This window comes from Drosophila pseudoobscura, chromosome 4 (genome assembly GCF_009870125.1).
Source record: "Drosophila pseudoobscura strain MV-25-SWS-2005 chromosome 4, UCI_Dpse_MV25, whole genome shotgun sequence".
Lineage (NCBI taxonomy): Eukaryota > Metazoa > Arthropoda > Insecta > Diptera > Drosophilidae > Drosophila > Drosophila pseudoobscura.
In genome coordinates this window covers 12,561,208-12,580,422 of record NC_046681.1, presented here as the reverse complement: position 1 = coordinate 12,580,422, position 19,215 = coordinate 12,561,208, and the positions used below count along the sequence as shown (strand labels likewise).

The 19,215-nt window shown below is 47.9% G+C and overlaps 5 protein-coding genes and 1 long non-coding RNA gene across 12 annotated transcripts; 2 read left to right on the top strand and 4 right to left on the bottom strand.

Moving 5' to 3' along the window:
• Window positions 1-72: 72 nt before the first annotated feature.
• Window positions 73-7,759, bottom strand: LOC4817991 (uncharacterized). The gene is made up of 6 exons (XM_001357293.4): window positions 7,511-7,759; window positions 6,898-7,450; window positions 5,564-6,326; window positions 2,623-4,659; window positions 1,172-2,547; window positions 73-1,109 (listed from the first exon to the last, which is right to left on the bottom strand). Exons 1-6 carry the CDS (start codon window positions 7,593-7,595, stop codon window positions 155-157), a joined length of 5,769 nt encoding a protein of 1,922 aa, XP_001357329.2. The 5' UTR covers window positions 7,596-7,759; the 3' UTR covers window positions 73-154.
• Window positions 7,760-8,300: 541 nt separating this feature from the next.
• On the top strand, window positions 8,301-9,852 carry Ing5 (inhibitor of growth protein 5). 2 transcript variants are annotated; one of them, XM_001357294.4, is made up of 5 exons: window positions 8,301-8,471; window positions 8,537-8,893; window positions 8,952-9,118; window positions 9,426-9,584; window positions 9,651-9,852. In XM_001357294.4, exons 1-5 carry the CDS (start codon window positions 8,435-8,437, stop codon window positions 9,750-9,752), a joined length of 822 nt encoding a protein of 273 aa, XP_001357330.2. In that variant the 5' UTR covers window positions 8,301-8,434; the 3' UTR covers window positions 9,753-9,852. The 2 variants fall into 2 exon arrangements, with proteins under 2 accessions (XP_001357330.2, XP_015035389.1); XM_015179903.2 differs by having other exon boundaries at window positions 8,952-9,160.
• An 874-nt stretch (window positions 9,853-10,726) lies between these two features.
• Window positions 10,727-13,342, bottom strand: loqs (double-stranded RNA-binding domain-containing protein loquacious). 5 transcript variants are annotated; one of them, XM_015179904.2, is made up of 5 exons: window positions 13,208-13,342; window positions 12,298-13,092; window positions 11,953-12,235; window positions 11,290-11,427; window positions 10,727-11,174 (listed from the first exon to the last, which is right to left on the bottom strand). In XM_015179904.2, exons 2-5 carry the CDS (start codon window positions 13,059-13,061, stop codon window positions 10,929-10,931), a joined length of 1,431 nt encoding a protein of 476 aa, XP_015035390.2. In that variant the 5' UTR covers window positions 13,062-13,092; window positions 13,208-13,342; the 3' UTR covers window positions 10,727-10,928. The 5 variants fall into 5 exon arrangements, with proteins under 5 accessions (XP_015035390.2, XP_001357331.3, XP_015035392.2 ...); XM_001357295.4 differs by having other exon boundaries at window positions 10,727-11,177; window positions 13,208-13,341; XM_015179906.2 differs by lacking the exon at window positions 11,290-11,427 and having other exon boundaries at window positions 10,727-11,177; window positions 13,208-13,341.
• Window positions 13,343-13,468: 126 nt separating this feature from the next.
• On the top strand, window positions 13,469-13,935 carry LOC117184240 (uncharacterized). Its single transcript, XR_004469521.1, has 2 exons — window positions 13,469-13,663; window positions 13,717-13,935. It is a non-coding gene; the product is annotated as an uncharacterized lncRNA (long non-coding RNA).
• Window positions 13,936-14,488: 553 nt separating this feature from the next.
• beta'COP (coatomer subunit beta') lies at window positions 14,489-17,873 on the bottom strand. Its single transcript, XM_001357296.4, has 4 exons — window positions 17,366-17,873; window positions 16,673-17,292; window positions 16,024-16,606; window positions 14,489-15,958 (listed from the first exon to the last, which is right to left on the bottom strand). Exons 1-4 carry the CDS (start codon window positions 17,718-17,720, stop codon window positions 14,769-14,771), a joined length of 2,748 nt encoding a protein of 915 aa, XP_001357332.2. The 5' UTR covers window positions 17,721-17,873; the 3' UTR covers window positions 14,489-14,768.
• Window positions 17,874-18,151: 278 nt separating this feature from the next.
• DnaJ-60 (DnaJ-like-60) lies at window positions 18,152-19,176 on the bottom strand. 2 transcript variants are annotated; one of them, XM_015179907.2, is made up of 4 exons: window positions 19,021-19,176; window positions 18,841-18,964; window positions 18,447-18,775; window positions 18,152-18,381 (listed from the first exon to the last, which is right to left on the bottom strand). In XM_015179907.2, exons 1-4 carry the CDS (start codon window positions 19,071-19,073, stop codon window positions 18,216-18,218), a joined length of 672 nt encoding a protein of 223 aa, XP_015035393.2. In that variant the 5' UTR covers window positions 19,074-19,176; the 3' UTR covers window positions 18,152-18,215. The 2 variants fall into 2 exon arrangements, with proteins under 2 accessions (XP_015035393.2, XP_002132327.2); XM_002132291.3 differs by having other exon boundaries at window positions 19,025-19,169.
• Window positions 19,177-19,215: the final 39 nt, after the last annotated feature.

Here is a 19,215-nt window from a genome sequence, read left to right as displayed (position 1 = left end):
ATTTACCTGCAGCCACAACGATTTTTCCACAGCGGAGTTATTTGAAAACGATTCCCAATATTGTGCAACGCGTTAACTAAACAATTGTGTGGCATCCACTTTATTATGTGACCAAAACGAAGAAGACAAAGTTGTCCCGAAATTCCAGATCACCTTAAATGAACTCGGTGCTATACTTTTTGCGGCCAATGAAGCTGGTCAGGCGTCCGATAGCATCGCCGTGGGCAATGATATAGGTGAGGGTTGGCTCATACAGCTCGGTCACTATCTGCTCCCCGCACTGCTCGTCTTGCGTGGTCTCCACGTGGACTTTGTGCGTCTGGAGCTCCATCAAGTGAAGGCACCCCAAATCGGTGAGCAGCTCGAGCAGGAACATGACATCCACTGGCACGAGGTACGGAAAGCGCAGAAACAAACTGTGGACTGTGCATCCAATGCGGGAAATGCACTCGCTGAGGACGGCGCCCAGCCAGCGGTCCAGGACACGACGGTTGAGCGATGCATTCAGTCGAATCCACGGCTGCGGTCGCATCACAATTGCATCGTGAGAGGCTTCATTTCGCACAGCGTTCACAAATGGTTCTTTTTTAATGGATCTCTTGGGTCGCTTTGCCACAGATTCCGCGCCAGCTTCGTCGCTTTCGGAGTCACTGCTATTCTGCTCTGCCAGCTTAATCTTTTTGGATGGATGTGCCTGCTCTGTCTCCCGCTCCTGCAGCGCCTCCTCCTTGCGCTTCTGGCCAATGACGGCCTGCAGAGTCGCGGGTGCAGCCGACACCTGAGTCTGCACCCTTTCCCGCTCCAGCCGCTTGATGTGGAACGTGTGCACCACCCAGTTCCGTATGTGCCGTTTGTGCACGTACATATAACTGGCCACGCCCACACGCTTGATCAGATCGTGGTCGGCGAGGGCATGCAGGGCCTCCAGTAGGAAATCGCCCAAGGGGAAACTCGTTCGCAGCTCCATCGCAGGAACCCCTAATGGCAGTCGCTCAATGTAGTTGAGTATGTCTTCCATGTGTCGGATGGCATTGGCATCGTAGCGTCTTTTCTTTAATGTTGGTAGAAGCGTCGCAAACGTGTTCTCGGTGTACCGCCAATATGTGGCCCTGCAAGGTAGGGAAACAATCGGTTAGAGAGCGGCTTCATGGCCAGACTTGGCCCTACTTACTTGAGCACCTTTGCCAGCACAGCGGTGCGCATGTCATCCGCATCCTGTTTGGCCTGCTGATGATCCTCTTGCTGAACAGCATGCATGCCAATGGCCGGTAGATGGACCACAAATACGTCTTGTACCCTGGCCCGTTCTTCCTTGTTCATGGCCGGTTCGAACTCTTGCGAGCGTTCTGCCTCCCATATGTGCGCCTCGTAGTCGATCAGTTCCGAGCAAAGGGCCCGCCAATCGGTGAGCTTGTGGAGGGTTTTCTCCGCCAGCAGTTTGCCCAGATCCTTGCACTCTAGCGGCTGCTGGATCTGCCGCCAATAGGCCTCCAGCTGCTGGGTCAGTGCCAGAATGTTCGACACGCTCACTGTGAGGGTTGTGTCGGCCGAATTGACTTCCAGCTGGAACTGGGACTGGGGCAGGGCATCGGCTACCAACTGCTTCAGCAGGGGACGCTGTTCATGGACAATCCGCTCCACAGCATTGAGATAGTTCCCACTACGCATGATGCAATTGGGAAAGGGACAGTCAAGCTGTTCCAGGCGCGCGCTGACGAGGGTTATCGATTCGCCCAATGCGTCCAGGCCACAAAAGAAGTGCATTACTCGCAGGGGCAACTTCGAGAGCTGAATATATGCACACGCCTGGATGCGATAGCTCAGATTGGCGGGGTGGAAGCGAACCCGCGAGGCCTGACGACTACTGCACTCGCTCTCCAACCGCTTTGAGTACTCCGTCTGCGGGGCGTTGTCCAAAATGCAGCTATAGTGATCCAGAATGCGATCGGTCGAAGAACCGTTCGGTCTGGACATGCTTGTGGTGTCGACGGTCAGAATGTTGGCGGGCAAGTGCAGGGACAGCCTCAACTTTCCCTTGGCCAGCCATTCGCCCAAGAGCAGCAGCTGCGCGAAATGGGGCGAGGGCAGGTGTTGCTCCTTGTCCAAGTTAAGCTTCTGCTCAAACAAGAAGTAGCTGTCGAAGACGGTGTGGGCCAGCTTCACATAGGTCAACCGGTACTTGTACTTGGAGCTCAGCACATGGGCTGGGCCAGATATCTGGCGATTGGAGACGGCCTGAATGTTGCGTCGCTTGACTGCCACCAACAGGGAGTCCGCGCGGGCCTTGCTGAAGGCGGCATTCAGCACTTCCTCGGAGAAGTGCTTGTATATCTCGAAAGTCTGCAGATTGAACAGCGTCTTGTCCTTGGCACAGCAGACCTGGCTGTGCAACACACCGTGGGCAATGGCCGCCTGCAGCTCCGTTTCCGTACTGGGATTGGAGTACAGCACCTGCTGATCGTCATTCAAGCGGGTGGACTCCCTCAGCTGGCTGCGATATTCGTCGACAGTGTCGGGCAAAATAAACTGGTTCCGTACAGTGCCATGCTACAAAAAAAACGAGATGCCATTCAGGATAAAGGCTATGAGATGTTGCGATTTGCCAATCGGAATGGCACTCACCGAGTTCGAGATCATCTGATGTAGCTTGCTTAGGACGAGCACAAAGTGGACCAGCAGGGCCTCATTTTGTTCAGTTTTGGTGGGATACTCGCGCTTCAGGCTGCTCATGAACCGATCGTTGTAGATCGAATTGAATTGCGGCTGCGTTTGCATCAAGTATATCCAGCTCGGCACATCAGGGGCATCGCGCTTCATGCGCATCAGGAACTGCAATCTGCGCACACAGGCCTGCGTGGTCTTGTTGCAGATACCAAGGTAGCGCCGGATGACGTCGCGGCAAACGAGGCCCACATTGTTGAGGGCAAACGATAGCACCGGAGCGTCAAAGAACAGGTACACAGCCCGTCCCATCTTGAGCACGCGATCCTCCTCGGGCAGCCAGTGGACGCGCAGTGTGCGCATATTCCTCATGGCATCCCGATCAATATCATCCCGTGGACCACATTTCCTTCGCGGAATCTTGACGCTACTGGCCGTCCCACCCGCAGTTCTGCGAATCGGCATCTTGGGCGTCACCTTTATGCGGGTCAACGCTCCCAGCTTCCGCGTGTTGCCGGAATAGGTTTTCAGAGCCCCAGCGCCCGCACCCTTGCCCTGCTTCGTCTGCACCCACGACCAGTTACGGAACTGATGGGCAAAGAGGAGCGAGCTCAGACCTGCGGCGCCCAGCTGGTCTCCGGGCACTGTGCCGTTGTCCAGCTCCAGGGCCTGGTCAAAGTTCTCAGGCCCAAAAAAGGACAACGGCTTGAGGCGGGCCGCCGTTTTCTTGCTGTCGGCCAACTCTTTGCGAAATCCCAGCTTTGTGTAGACGCAGATGTGCTGGAGTTTGGCCCAGTACTGGGCTATTTGGTCGCGATTCTGGAACTCAAATCTCAGCTCCATGTAAGTGCGGTCAGCGCTGACCTTCTTGTAGTTGTGCTCGCTACTGGCGGTCGTGTCGAGGAGGCGAGCACGCTTGTTCAAATACACCCAGCGCTGGACGGACTCGCGGCCCAACTGCAGGTCACTGACCTGAATCAGTCCCATGTGGTTGAGGAGGCAGAGGGTGCGGGCATATAGCTTCTGCAGACGCGATCGGGATACTATGTTCTCCAGATTGAGTTGGGAAAGCAGGTAGTGCTGGCGTATGGGATGCTTCAGCTGCAGCCTCAGTCTTTCCGCGCTATCCTCGCGCTCAATGCGACAGATGCGGAGTAGCAGCGAGAGGGGCATACGGTCCATCGCATCCATAAAGTAAACCCACCCCGAGGGTTTGTCCACATAGCACGGAAGCGGGGGTATAAAGGTGCGCCAGCTTATCTCCGTGTTGTAGGGCAGTACGACCGTCTGGTCAGCGTGCCACTCTTCCAAAAACTGACGCGTCTCGAGAGCGGGCTCCACCTTCTGCCACTGCTCGACTAGGTCCGCCGTCATGGGCAATGGTTTCTGCTCTCTGGGCATCTCGTAGATCACGTAGTACAGAAACTCGTGCAGCGTTCTGGCCAACAGCAGCTTCGGAGCCGGCGTTTTGGCTGCCTGTGCTTTGTGCCGGTCAGCGCTAAGCTTCTTGCTGGGAATCAACTGTTTACGCTCCTTGGCCGGCAGCTGCGAGGGTCGTTGCAGGCGCTCTTCGGTCATTAGGTGGAAATTACTCTTGAGTCGTAGGATCTCCCTCTTCAGCAGCTCATGATCCGAGTCGATTTTGGGATGTGTCACCAAGCGGTAGAAACGTATCCGCTGCTCGTACTGCAGCGTCAGCTCGTACACATTCACAATCTCAGCATCGATCATGGACCTCAAGAGACGAAAGAGTGATCGTCGGCACAGTGTGTCCTCGTATCCGGCCTTGCGCTCTTCCCTCTTGATGCTGCTCGACACATTCATCAGCTGCACGATGCAGTTCTCATCAATCATTTTCACGATCTGCTCCTTGCGGCGCAAGTGACGCTGCGTTTGCCTGTCCAGTTTGACGTCCTTCAGGTTGAAGCTAAATGGATTAATATTGGCCACAATCTCGGTCATATCTCGAATCGCCACGTCCGAGCTTGCAGGAATATTCTGCACAGAATAATGTTGAATATATAATTATTTGAATTGGATATCTAAATCGATAATATTTTTTAAATGCACAACTAATCATAGTTTTCATTGATGGTTCTATTCAATGAACTATTCTAAAAAGAAATAAATACGCTTCCATTATCGTGCATCTATCGCGGCACCAATGACTGCACCATCAAGAAGGTTGTTACACGCGGATTCCAGGTAGGAACGCAGCCCTCCTCCCGCCCAACCGACCGGGGGGCGCTGCCGCATGACGCGCGACGTGTTAGCCGAACCGATCGCGAACATGCAGTAAAGGTGGATGATATTCTGATTATAGACCAATATTCGAGGAAAATTTTGTGCACCAAAATCCCTACAAGATTTTTTTCTTCGATTAACTAAGGTTGAAAGGTTTATTAAAAGCATTCGATTAGGGTAGGATGGCAATTTCTAACTGGCATCCTGGCATGTGTGCAGAAAACTAACAGTCTAACAGAACACCAAGATCATCAACCAGGGTAATTCTCTAAAGAGAACCTCCGTTTTGAGTGTAAAGCGCCGACAAGGGGCTGGAACGATGAAATTTCATTACTTTACATTTCGAGGCTGAAAGTAATTAGGATCGGATTGCAGGCGAGATCAAAGTGAAATGTCCTTATACTGGACACAGAGCTTAACATCATCCGCATACATGAGTACTCGAGAGTATGTTATTACCGAAGGAATGAATGAATTAATGAAGAGTAAAAAGTAAGGTGCTCCAGAATTAACCTTGACTGGTGAAGGAAGGGAGTTTTTGAAAAGGACTAATTGAGACCTGGAACAAAGGTAGCTAAAAATTCATCTCAGGAGGATACATCTCTAAACCCTAAAAGGGTCATGAGTATCTCCTCAACGAAATGCACAACGGACTTACCGGCTCATCCTTGCACTGAAGCTGGAGTAAAGTCTGCTTCAGTTCGATCTTTTTCATTTCGACATCAGGGGCTTGTGCGCTGGCCACATACCGTATGATGCGCATTCTCCCCAGCTGCTCGGAGTAGTCCTTGATCTGGCCGAGCTTCATCAGGTGCTTGAGGAAGCCGCGTACCGCCACCATACTGATTCCCGCATATAGGCACAGCTCATTGGCGGTGAGTCCGCGCTTTCCGAATCGTGCAATGGCCCGATGGCATTCGCGTTCGGGCGGCATGTCCACAAAGCTGTGGCGATGATCGAGGAACTCGATCTCCAGCTTTTCCTCCCAGGCTTCTTGATCATTCTCGTAGAGCTCCTCATACGCCAGGTCGGGGTTCCTAAGCTGCAGCACAACCTGTTTGCGCTTCGATGGCTTTGGCTCCTTGGGCGATTTTGAACTGGAGCTGGAGATTGGAGATTCTGGGGCGACGCGCGTCACATGATTTGTCTCGAAGAACTTTCGAATGCTGTGGGTCAAGAGGAGCTTCTTCACCTGCTTCCGACTGAGGTGTCCCAGTCGATCGGGTATCTCGGACAGCGGTATATAATGACTGCTGCTCTGTGTAATATCCATATATAGCTTGTCAATGCTCTTTTGTGTGTGGCTCTTGAAAATGCGGAAGAATCGGGGCAGCATCAGCACCGACGAGTTGGTAAAGCGACCATTGTGACGCTCATTGTAGGCTTGGCCGGCAATCAGCTGGAGGGCCAGCAGCTTGTTCCTAAAAAAGGAGATGCTCCGGTCAATTATGGAATGAAATTTTGTATTGCTTATTGTTATTTAAAGTCTAACAATGTTCAGCTAAACTGTAAGGGGAAAATGTATTCTAGTTACGGCAGAGGCTACGGAAAGATTCATGGACAGAGTAGTTCTAAAGACAGGGTTGAAGATTAAAAGGAAGTAATGCCTAGACGGGACAGCAATACTAATTAGACTAATGAGGGCAGTGGATACAAGCTCACCAGAGTGAATTTTGTGGATCCATTGCAGATCCTACGGTCTTTACGAGAATTTAAGAAGATAAGGGAATAGGATTTGATATAGACGGAAGTAGGCAGAAGCTTATTGAAAGGAAAGTAGCAAAGTTGCAAAAAATTATGCGAAAAGAACAGCTATGTTACAATCTTTTTCAGCATAAATGTCGTTTAGGAATCAAGAAGAAGGAATTCCAGACGAATTACTTTTGAAGTTGACAAACCTAAAGGGGAGAACCTCTACTAACCAGTTAGCTCGATGCAAGAGTAGAAAAAACTAAGTATAGAAGCTGGAAATGGATAGAATGGTTTCCTCACTTGATGTAGAACACGACGCTAGCGTCCTTGCAGTAGTTGATCAGCCCCCAGGGACCCACTGTCGTTAGTCCATTATAGCGAGAGCGTCCTATTGCCTCCCAGCACACGTATTGCTGCACGGGCATTTCCTTTGGCGTCAACAAATTGATCGGTGTTAGGGCCATGTTCCGCTGCTCTTGTGAGGCTACAGCCACGAGTCTCTGGTCCCAGTGCTCCGTCGCCTGGGCGGCTGTCAATGAGCGGAGCTGGGCCGCCTCGACAGGCTTGCGGGTCTTGTAGTCTTCACAATTGCCCATTACGTTGTCCTCTTCCACGGGGGCATAGCGGTATAACATGTAAGGACACTGCTCTGCCACCATGGCTACGCCGATCTCTGGATCCTGATCGTTGGATCGATCGTATGGGGGCATAAACGGTCGCGGCGAGGGCAGTTCATAGAATTCCAATTTTTCGGGGCAAGAGCGCAACAGCAAGGCCCACACCTGATCTCGCAAATTGTCGGGCAGCGGGGAGGGGGCAAACTCCAGTCGCACCGCCAGTAAGCGCCACAGTTCTATGGATTGCACGTAAATTGCAGACCAAACCAAAGAAGGTTTAAATAAGAGTGTCTTACCTGGCAATGTGACGCCCTCGAGGCCTTCGAGAGCAACTTCATCGAAGATCGCATTGATCCAAGATCCCCCCGATGTGGCGTACATACTAGATGCTAGTTAGTTCAGGTACCGTAGAGCAGTATAGTATAGAACCCTCAGTCCTTCCCACATAATTGTATCCAATTAATGAATCAATTTTCTACTTGACTGGCTTGTTTTAAATACTTGACTTTGATTGTTTTTGCCTCAATTTTGGCTCCTCAACAACAATATAGCGTCTCATATGATGAAGAACCGAACTTAGCCCACTTAAGCCCCCTCGATTTAAATAGTGCAACTACTTGAGGTAAATGGCAAAAAATATTAACGATTGTAAGTTCTTCTTGTAGATCTATCCCTCTTTCCTCTGAACTTAAAAGAAACCACCATTTCTTTCAAATGAACTGCGCTAAAATTATTAAATTTTCATTATTTTCGGTGGAATATTAAAATACCCCCTTGGCTTATAATAGGTTAATCGTTCTCCGCCAAGGATTGGAAACATTCCTCGATTTTGATATTCCGTGGAATATTACTTGCTATCTGGATCTCTCAGGCCTGTCCACAAAATTGTATCCAATTAATGAATCTATTTTCTACTTGACTGGCTTATTATAAATACTTGCTTTTATTGGATTCCTATATACCTTTTAAAATAAAATTTAATAGATTGATGAAATTGACAAAATATACCATTATATACCGATATACCGAAAATATACCATCGTTTCAAGTTTGACCCCTGACCTCGCGTTGCCAGTCACATGAAAAATTGTTATTAAATACTTTCGCCACGCTGGCAACTCTGGCATAAAGTAAACAGCTGGTTCCTGCATCGTAAATAGACGCTTGTTTTATTTATTTTTTTGTAAATTGATATATATTCCACAAAGCTCGGCAAGAAAATGTCTTCCGCCGTGTACCTAGAGAACTATCTCGATGGTAAGGGCCTTATTTTCAGAATAGTGCTTGTGTGTAACTTCCTTTATTCCCCTTCCAACATCCAGGATTGGAGAGTCTGCCGACAGAATTGGAGCGAAACTTTAAGCTGATGCGCAAACTGGACGATCGCGCCCAAACGGCTATGAAAAGCATTGACAGCCATGCCAAGGACTTTATGCGCAAGCTGGCCGAGAGCGGGGCCCTGAGCGAGGAGGAGCGGAAAGAGCGTTTGGAGGATATCAAGGCGCTTTTTGGCAAGGCCAAGGAATACAGCGACGACAAGGTGCAGCTGGCCATACAGACTTACGAACTGGTGGACAAACAGATCCGTCGTCTGGACAATGATTTGGCACGATTCGAGGGGGAGATCCAAGAGAAGGCCTCGTCAACGCGCGCTAAATCCGAGGAAGCGGTGGCCAAAAGTGAGTGTAGCCCCTTGGATTGCACATATGGCTAAACCATCCGTTCTTTTCATTGCAGAGGGTCGAAAGAAAGCAAAGGACAGCAAGGTGACTGGGAAAAAGAAAAAGTCCGCCTCCTCGGATGAGGAAACTGGGCGTGGCGGCAGTACCCAAATCAATGCCAATGTCAGCCTCAACTCCAGCAGCAATGCTGGAGGCCAAGGTACCAAAAAGAAAAAGTCAAAGGTAAATCAAGAAAAAGAAACACGCAAGGGGGGCGCACAAAAGGTAAATCATCATCATCAACATTTCGTCTATGAATCTTTTAGAATTATAGTTTGATTACCCCTCCGTTTAGTTCAGTTTCGGTTACACGTAGTTTCGTTGTCCTGTAATCTCAAAGATTCCACGTATTCATTTCCATTGGCATAGCTATCCTCCTAACTCATAATTTCTATCAGTTACATTACTCATTTTTCCCCTCTCTGCACGTGTCGACCATTTAAAATCGCCTTCTCACTGCCACACTCTTCGATTCTCTTCAATCCCACAGAAAGTCGTCGAAGCGGATGACTCGGAGAAGGACTCCTGCCATACGGCCGCCACGCATCCCAGCGATGTCATGGACATGCCGGTGGACCCCAATGAACCAACGTACTGCCTTTGCCATCAGGTCTCCTATGGCGAGATGATTGGCTGCGATAACCCCGATGTGAGTATAACATCCATCCCCACATCCATCCATTTGCAAGCTTTAATTTCATTCCACTCTTTGCAGTGTCCCATCGAATGGTTCCACTTTGCCTGCGTCGGTCTCACCACGAAGCCAAAGGGCAAGTGGTTCTGCCCCAAGTGTACGCAGGACCGGAAAAAGAAATAGATCAATTCGCTTTTAGGATCATACCTTAGTCGCTAGCTACTTTAAGTACACGTACAATTTTAAATAAAGTTCTACCTGCCTATGTCGAACATCAAACTGAGATTACTCGAATACATTCTGATGGTGTACTTGGAATTACCTCTGGATCTCGCTTGCATTTCATCCAAAGAACGCTTATTTGTCCCATTTCAACTGAGCTTTGATGGTAAGTTATCTAGCAGAATCCTTATCCTCAGACTGCCAAGTTAGTCACACATTAGTTTAAAACGAAAGCAGCAGTTCCATTATCTGCATTACTATACTTGAGGCTCAGTAATATAATGAAGACTTTAACTGCTGCAGATCCATAAGGATAAGGGGCTAAAAGGATTCAAATAGACTTCTTCCTTATTGGAAACAAGTAACATAGATAATTTAAGACATTCCAGGAAGTATTGCATCCAACTAAACAACTAAATTGAAACTCAATAGGAAAGGGCTAGCTCTGAAGAAAGTTAATGGCTGGTGATAGCTGGTGCGCTCCTTTCAAGGACATGAACACTCAACGTTTATTGCTATGCTACTAAGCTAATTTGAAATACACTTTATACAGTGTGAAATAACAGGAGTCTGCACTCAGAATCCAGTTACTGTAGCTCTTATAGTATCTGATATTTAGGTTATATTGACTCTGTGATTGATGATTTAAAATCTTGAAATACCTTATGGCAGCTGTGGGCACAATTTTATCGAGTCTAGTCAATGTGCACGCAAAGTAAGTTTTTCTTGTACTATTCTCTTGAACTCTCCTTTGGAGCATTCGCTTGAGCGTCTCGAGTCTATCCTCAATGGGTATTTCTTTTGTTTGTGCATTCGCGGGTGTGGTTGGATACGCTTTCTTCTGGCTATACAATTTATATGCTGCTCTTGAATTGACTCGAATCAGGGTTCAGCTAATAGACTAATACTTTCTGTATTTTTGTTACTTTTTTTTATTCTTAATTTTAATTTAATTTTTCAAAACGGTTCAAGGATTTAAACTTAGAGCAAACACTGTTCAGCATATGCACACGTATATGAACGTGTTTCATAATATAGAAGGTAATTTAACTGCCGAAAAAAGAAAAAAAAAACAAGGAACAAACAACGCATAACAACGTCTGTTTACTGGGATTAAACGTGCCGTGCGTCTGGTGTTTACTTTTTGGTCATTATTTTCAGATACTCGAGCGCATTTTGGGCAGCATGCCGTTGTGCCTCCCTAGCCGTGGGCCCAGTGCCATGGCAGACGCCAACCGGCAGCGTGGACAGCTGCACCAAGCACTGAAATTGGCCGGTGAAGGTCTTTTCCTCGATGTCCACGTAGGTGACCTCGAACTGGTTCTCGGTTGCAATGTCGGTCAGAAGCTTGGGATGGTCGACCGTGGTGTTCTTCAGACAAGTCTTCTGAAATAAAATACATTAACAGATTATAGAATATACATATATGTATAGGCATTCAAGAATCGAGGAGTGGGCAAAGCGGTGCTGCTGGCCATCGATTCGCGATTGAAATTACCTGTAGTTTAAGCAGTTTTTTGCCCGTCGCATTTTTCAGGGTCTTGTGGAACTGTGACACTTTGTTACTGTGCTGCGTGGTCAGCGTCGGCACAGTGATATCTTTCAAATCACCATAATAATTATCATTAATGCGAGACTGTAAATAAGAGCGCAGCGTTTTCTGTTTACATTTTGAACTCTTTACATTTGCATACACGAACAAAACACACACCCAGAGCTAAATGGTGAGTTGAAACATATCACTTGGGAGTGAGCATGGACTGGGTTATGCAGAGTTATTGTTAAATAATTAACTAAATAATTCATATGACAACAAATCATTACATCCGCCCACTAAGGCACTTGGGAACGTTAGTAAGCAATGGTAAATGTTAGACCAATTAAATGATTGCTGTTATTTTGAGGTTCAAAACGAAAGAAAAGAAAATACAAAAAAAAACAACTAAGAAAAATTAGTATAAGTAAAAGAAAATGCAACTGATCTACATTCAATTTAATTGAAATTTTATAGGTAGATAGATGTATATATAAAATTCAACATAAGTTTCGTAACTCAGGAGTTGCACAAGTTTAAAATGGAAAATATATAAAGAAACTTCTAGATTTCCATCAATTGAAATTCGGGACTGATAGCAAGGTAAGCTAAGCTAGGTTTACTCACATCGCCCTCCAACTCGTTGCAGACGTCTAAAACCTTTGCTGCATCGATGGGCGTGTCCTGTAGACGACTCCACATTTTGTGGGCGGCCGAACGCTTGGCGATCTTCTTGCTCTTCCCCTTGCCAATCTCACGGTACTGCAGTATGGTACACGCTATGGTAAAGAGTCGCTCATGGGGCAGTCCCATTTCGGTTTCAGTCGCATACGTTGGCGGCGGCCACCGGCGCTGCATACACAACTCCTGCAGCAAGCCAATGGGATTGCCCACAATCTTGTCGTCAGGGCTGTAACAAAAACCAAATGTGTATTCTGCCGGCATCAGCGGTGTCGCGGAGACTGCACTTACTCGCCAACTGCTGTATTGCAATCCCCACCACTCCCAGCCGCCGTGGGGTCAGCCGCAGATGTGGCAGTGGCACTGCTAGCAGCCTCCGGCAGCTGGGCGCCCATCAGTTTGTCAATCAGAGCACGAGCCGCGGCATGCTTGGCCTCCTTTTTCGAGCGTCCAGCCCCCATGGCCGTGAAGGGTGTGTCCTTTTCCTTGAAAGAGACGCGAAAGCGAAACGTTGGCTCGTGGATGGCCCCCTCGATTTGGACAAGCTCGTAGCCGGGTGTGATGCCTCGGCGACTGAGGATCTCTTGGAGTATGCTAACGGGCGTCTTCATGGCCAGCCCATTGGCATCGGTTTCGCTGACAAAGGCGATTGCCTCGTCGGTCGACGATGCCGCATCTACTTCGCTCAACTGCAGCTGGATCTGCTGCTGTGGCTGTTGCGGCTTCTCCTTCTTGACTTTGCTCGGACGTTGTGTTCTGGTGGAGGTCCCGTCGACGTTGCCATTGGTCAAGCCCCCAGCTGCCATGGCTGCAGCTGAGCCACCCGAAGTATCGTACTGACGCCGGGGAGCAAAGCCAGTCTGTGCTGGCTGCGCCGGTAGTGGCTGCTGCTGCTGCTGCTGCTGTGGATGCTGTGGATGCTGCTCATGTGGCAGCTGCGGCGAATGCTGTTGGTGTGGCCGCTGCATCTGGTGCACCTGGTTCTGGTTCTGTTGGAAACTCAGGTTCTGCAGCTGTTGTACCAGACCGCGGCCATGGTAGTTTGACTGCTCCATATTTTCGAAAATAAATTCCAAACGTATATGACTGTGAAATATAGTATTTTTGAAAAATCAATATTTACGGGCGTGCTCGGGCGAGAATCGGAGCTGCCAAGCATCGTTTCGCTAGAGACTGCCCTCTGCGTGATTTCATTACTTACGGCTGATGACAGATTTTTGCTGCCTTTTATTTAAAAATAATTTATTAACGAAGTTAATAATTTATTCTTAAATAAAATACACCAAAATCAAGTCGCAACGCGAGTCGAGTGGTACGCTGTCGGCCAGTTGGGGTATTCCTGAAACGGCTTTTGTTTTGATGCAGTTGTTTCAATACGAAGAAAGTTCAGTCCATGATGGAATTATAATTGCATCATGGTTCAGTCCTTTGCGCAAATAACTGTCTACAAATAGTCAGGCAGCCAAAACGTTTCGTTTTAAGGTCCCGTTTTCACATTTTTTTTCTATCGATATGTTTATCGTTTTTGGCAATTGACCTGGCTGTTTTTTAAATATACAGCGAGATTAAAATGCCAATTGCTTGTTTTGAAGCAAAACGACGGCAGAAATTACATAATCTAAGAAGATCCATGTGTATTTAACATGTCTGACGAACTGTGAGTAACAGCATTCAAATTGAAATTTAAATTGCTAATGGTCAAGATTTTAGATTTGTGAAGTCTTTTCGGATCGACAAGTAAACTTTCAAAATGATTTTGGAGAAATATGATTTATACTTTCCTCTAGATATAAAAAATAACAAAGCGGTAATTTCTGATAACTTAATCGGACTGCGTCACCAAAACGAAAATTGTTATTGCCCTGGCCAATTTTTGCGAGCCAAATTTAAGGTTGGGTTAAAATAAAACTATTTATAAAGAAAGCCCAAGGTAAGCTACCCTGATATGGGTGTCAAGTTTATGTTAATGTGTCACCTGATCAATAAGTCATCTACTTTTTTCCTTTTGCAATTGAGGTTAGTTTTGCTGTGTAAAAAGCAGTTTACTTTTCATTTTGTCAACGTTTTGAAAACGAAGAAAGTGAAACGAAAGTGAAAAACGGAGCCTGGCCGAGTATAACTAAATATACCACAAGGCTTATTTTGTACAACGTTGGTTTTATTTATTGTCCCTTATATATTTGTTGCAATATTTGTTCGTGAATTCCCTTAATGTTGACGGTTTTTGTTATCGGTATTTCACTTTCCATATCAATGTGGGTCGCAGGGTGACGGTATATTAACGGTATATCGGTATATATTTTGCCAATTTTATCAATCTATTAAATTTGATTTTCAAAGGTGTATAGAAATCCAATAAAAGCAAGTATTTAAAATAAGCCAGTCAAGTAGACAATTGATTCATTAATTGGATACAATTTTGTGGGCAGATCTGAGAGATCTAGGAATATAGAACTGGAATTCGCCAGTATATTTACGGCGATTTAAAATGACGACAAATCCGCGGTCACCCTGGTGGGTCGCCAACGTATTTGTATATAATATATTTATTGCTCCACTATTGTTGTACATACATATTATATATTTATTTTACTTTTGTATAGGTAGTGCACGGGAAACGGCATTCAATCAAATCAAATGCGATTGCATGTGCGGAATTGTGTGGCTTGAAATGCTCATGTGGGACTCCCCTAGCAATAAACGAAGAATTTTATAGTATTTCTAAATCTGGCGCTCCTCTACTCCCCTTTTCTCTGCCCCACCTAATCGTCGCTTAAGAAATCATCATCGAGATTGACATCTGCCGTATCAATGTTATCATCCAGCGTTATGCCGTCAATTTCCAGATCCAGGTCGTCGTCGTCGTCGTCCACAACATTGACGGAAGAGCTTGCTTCCTGGGCGCTGGTCACGGGAACCTGGGCAGATACAGGGCCCGCCTTTATTTTCTCCTCCGGCTGGCCTCCACTCTGCCGCTCGGCTAAGTTCAGTTCCTCGAGGGGATTGCGCTCGCTATTCAGGGGTAACTGTCCAGCCAAGCGGGCTGGCACCCTGCGTGTCCTTTCCTCCTGCAGATGCTGCTCCACGCGCAGGGCATCGGTTAGCCCAGGAAAGAGATTTGTATACTGAGCTGGATCGGCCAACGATTGACCAGCCTTTTCGTTGACCTTGCCCAGCTCCTCGCGCCACAGCCCGACCACACGCGACATCTGGCTAGGCAGATAGGTGCGGGCAAAGAACGCCGCCTCCGGCAAGCGGTTGTTTTCAATGAGAAGATCGAGGCAACGGTGCACATCTGAACGCAGGAATGCGGCCAGGAAGGAGGCATTGTGACGTGCCATTACAGAGGACACAGCCTCCACCTCCTCGAGCATCTGGGCATCGCCCGAGGCCGTTGAGAGCAGCAGTAATCCACTGAAGTCATTCGCCTTTCTCATGCACTCCTGGACCAAAGCCATGTTATTCTTGCGCGCAGCCACATCCGCCAGCTGTGACCATTTTTGCGAGTTCTCTGCCTCTCGGGCCAACTTCAGGGCTACGTCCAGCTCATCAATTTGCAAGGCCAGGTCGAACTTGTGGTCAGCGTCGGTGGAGACCTGCAGAGCCTGCGACTTGAAGCCTTGCTTCTCCAGGAAATGTGCCACTCGAGTGCGATGCTCTTTGGGTATGGTCGGCAGCACCTGATCGGCCCGCTCGAAATCCCGACGCATCACGGCCGTCTGGTATTCCAGCACTGACAACTGCAGGCAAAAGCTGATCACATTCAGCTCCTTGTCGCCCAAATACAAGCGATTATCCTTAGGCACGTAGCCCAGTAAGTACATGGTGCGATCCAAATGCGACACGGTCACAATTTCACCGCCCACATAATAGTTGATGCGATTCACAGAGTTCGTATAGATGAAGCAGTCGCCGACCCACAGTCCCGTCTTCACAGATTCAGAGACCTCGCCTGCGACGATAAAACAACATCAGATCCTGGTCCGCACAGATCAGATATGCCACTTTTGTTCTTACCTAATACATTGAAAGCACTCTCCACACCATCATCCTCCAGACCCTCCTTGGTTTCGACGGCGTTTGCCACTAAGGCTGTGTCCACGCCCAGGATGAAGTAGGAATCGTCTGTGGCCAAGCAAACGAGGCTGCCGCTCTCATTCCAGAACACGTTCTTTGGCTGCACTTCGATGCGACGCACCAGCTGCAGGGTCTCCCAGTCGTAGAAGGCCAGTCCCGAAGAGGTCTTCACACCAAAGTAGTATCCACCGTAAATACTCTCAGCCCCGTACTCGGGCGTGAAGCTCTTCCGATCCTTGAAGTTGCGGAACAGTCGCACAGTGCCATTGTTCTCCCGTATGGCATACTCGTTGCTCTCTAGTGCCCAAACGAATTCCTGGGCCGAGCCAAAAGCCTTGTTGCGCAGAGCCATCGATGTATAGATTATGTATTCGCCATCGCCGCAGACAACCACAAAGCGTCCATTGGGATTATGGGCAATCGTCTGTGGATAGATCTCGCAGGCGCCCATGTCCTTGACGGCAACGGGCAGACGTTCGCCATCCTTAATCTCAGTGCCGTCGGCAATTGTCTTTAGGTTCACCTAAGCGAGCAAATAAAATGATGTTAATTTTGACTCAATTCGAGGATTAGAGGGGGGACCACTCACCTGCTGCATTTCAGAGTGTTTGGCCCAAACAATTTTACCGCCCACTACGTCCATGGACATGGCCGGCTCCTCACGTCCCACCTTGATGATAATGGAGCCCTCGTCATAGCCAAGGGCCACGTTGTTGGTGCCACGCATGCTGGAAATGGTCCAGACGCGTTCGAAACCATAGTTGAGGCAGGTCTCAAGGCGGTACGTGCCGGAATGCCAGATGCGAACGGTGCCGTCCTCGGAGCCCGTCAACACAATCGGCAATTCGGGATGGAAACAGACGGCGGAAATATTCTGTGCGTGTCCCTCCAATGTTTGGACGCACGTCTTGTTCTGGTAGTCCCAGATCTTGACTAGGCGGTCATCGGCACCCGAAATCAAGTAGGGCTTATCCCCACCGTGATAATAATCGACACAATTGACACCCTTTTCGTGTCCCTCCAGCGTAAAGTTGGCAAAATTGGAGCCCAACTGCCAGACCTTGACCGTGCGGTCCAGTGAGGCAGAGGCAAATGTATTGTTATCCTTGGGGTTGAAAACGATCTGCATAACATAGTGGGTGTGACCTTCGAAGACACGCTGGCAAGCCCACAGCTTCTCCCAGTTCCATAATTTGATGAGCATGTCGTCTGATGCAATCCGAGGGAGGAAATCGAAACCAGAATTAGTACGGATTACGCAGATTAGTCCTTTCCAACCTACCGCTACTGGTCAGCACGAGCGGCTGCGTGGGATGCACGGCAATGCAGCGCAGGTAATCCGAGTGCGCCTCATACGAGTGCACCTTCTCCAGAGTGTTGTAGTTGAAAATACGGATTTGCATATCATCCGATCCGGTTATGATCCAGTTCTTGCGTGCCACGAAACGGGCGGAGCGTACCGGGACATCGCACACCTCGAAATCCTTAACCATTTGCTGGTTTTCATAGTTCATGATGTGTACGTGGCCATTGTATAGGGCGCACAACATCCACGGCTCGGCTGGATGGAGATCGACGCACTTGACGCGATCCGAGCGCGACGTCAGGCGACGCTTGATGTCCAGTTTGAGAGGCATCGCTTATCAAGTAATCCAACTTGGACTCTGTGCAAAATATGGTAAATTGATTGCGGCGAGATGAAAAAAACTCTTTTGCTGCTATTTCGTCTTCCTCTTCCCCCTCTTGATAATGTGTCAGACCTGTGCTAGAGTTGTCGTCTGCCACGTTCAAAAGGCAATCGATACTTCGGTTCAACTATCGATACATGTATTCGGTTCCACGGGTGAAATTTTTTTTAAATATCAGAATCAATTGCAGAATTTGTATTGCATTGGATCATTTATAGCCAGCCTTGCATCCTAAAATCAGAAGCGGAAAGCGTAGCTTGACTTTGGCACTTCTCAGTACGTTTAAATCCGTTCCGCGACAGCCAATCGACGCAAGATTAGCGTCATGTTGAGATTACATAGGCGCCTAGCTTGTTTGCACAGTTTGAAAATCAAACTAGTTCATCGTACTACTCTGTCGTTTAATTTAGCTACACTACATATACAAAAGCCGGTTGATTTCTGCTACTTTGCTGACTGATTGTACGGGTTTCGGGCCAGGCGATCCGCCATTCGACGCATCTGCTCCTCGTTGCCATATTTCTGTGCTTCTGCCACCACAGCGGCATGGTGGATGGTGGCGTCTGCCGAGACTTCGTCTTGAACTTGACGATGCAGATCGAATGAGTGCCTTCATCGTGTAAGAAATGCGATGAATTATACAAATATATTAACCGAAATACTCGGATAACTTACTTCACGGAAGTGAAGCCAAAGAAAGCACCAACAATGCCGAAGGCGATCAGAACCAACGCGACCTGCCAGTTGGACACACGCTTCAAGCCCCTTATGCCATAGTAGGGGCCGGGACTAGGATCGTAGTTGGGCCTTACATTCCAAGGCTGCGAGGGATCGCTGTGTTCGACAACAGGACTGCGTTCTGAACCATTTGGTAGCCAGATCAGACTGTCGTCATAGTCCCGGCGAGACTGTGGCTTAATAAGTGTGCGATATGCCTCAGAAATTTGAACAAAACGAGCGGTTCTCTCAGAACATGCGGCATTGGTCTTGACATCAGGATGGTACTGGAAATTACCGAAGAATACAGAAAACCACGCCTATATACCGGTCTGTTCAGCGAAATTGCTACCTGCTTGGAGAGCTCCACGAATGCGTTGCGGATGTCTTGGGTGCTGCAGTCGCTCCTTACGTTTAGAACCGTATAGTGGGTCTCCGCCTTTCTAGGCTTCATCCTCCTACCGTCGTCCGCCAAACTGCGCAATAAACATAGTATTATTTTATATAACTACAAAAACTAAAATTTCCTTACTTACGGCTACAGGTGGACTTGACCCTGAGCCTGAGCCAGGTAAGCCTTAGCATTGTAAGCCTTCGAGGACCGAGTTTTGTAATTTAGTTCATGTTTTTGAGCGAACGGAAATAAATAAACTATTTTTAAAAACAAATAGTTTGTGAAAACAGCTGACAGCAGAAATAAAATATCACAAAAAACTATCGATAATGA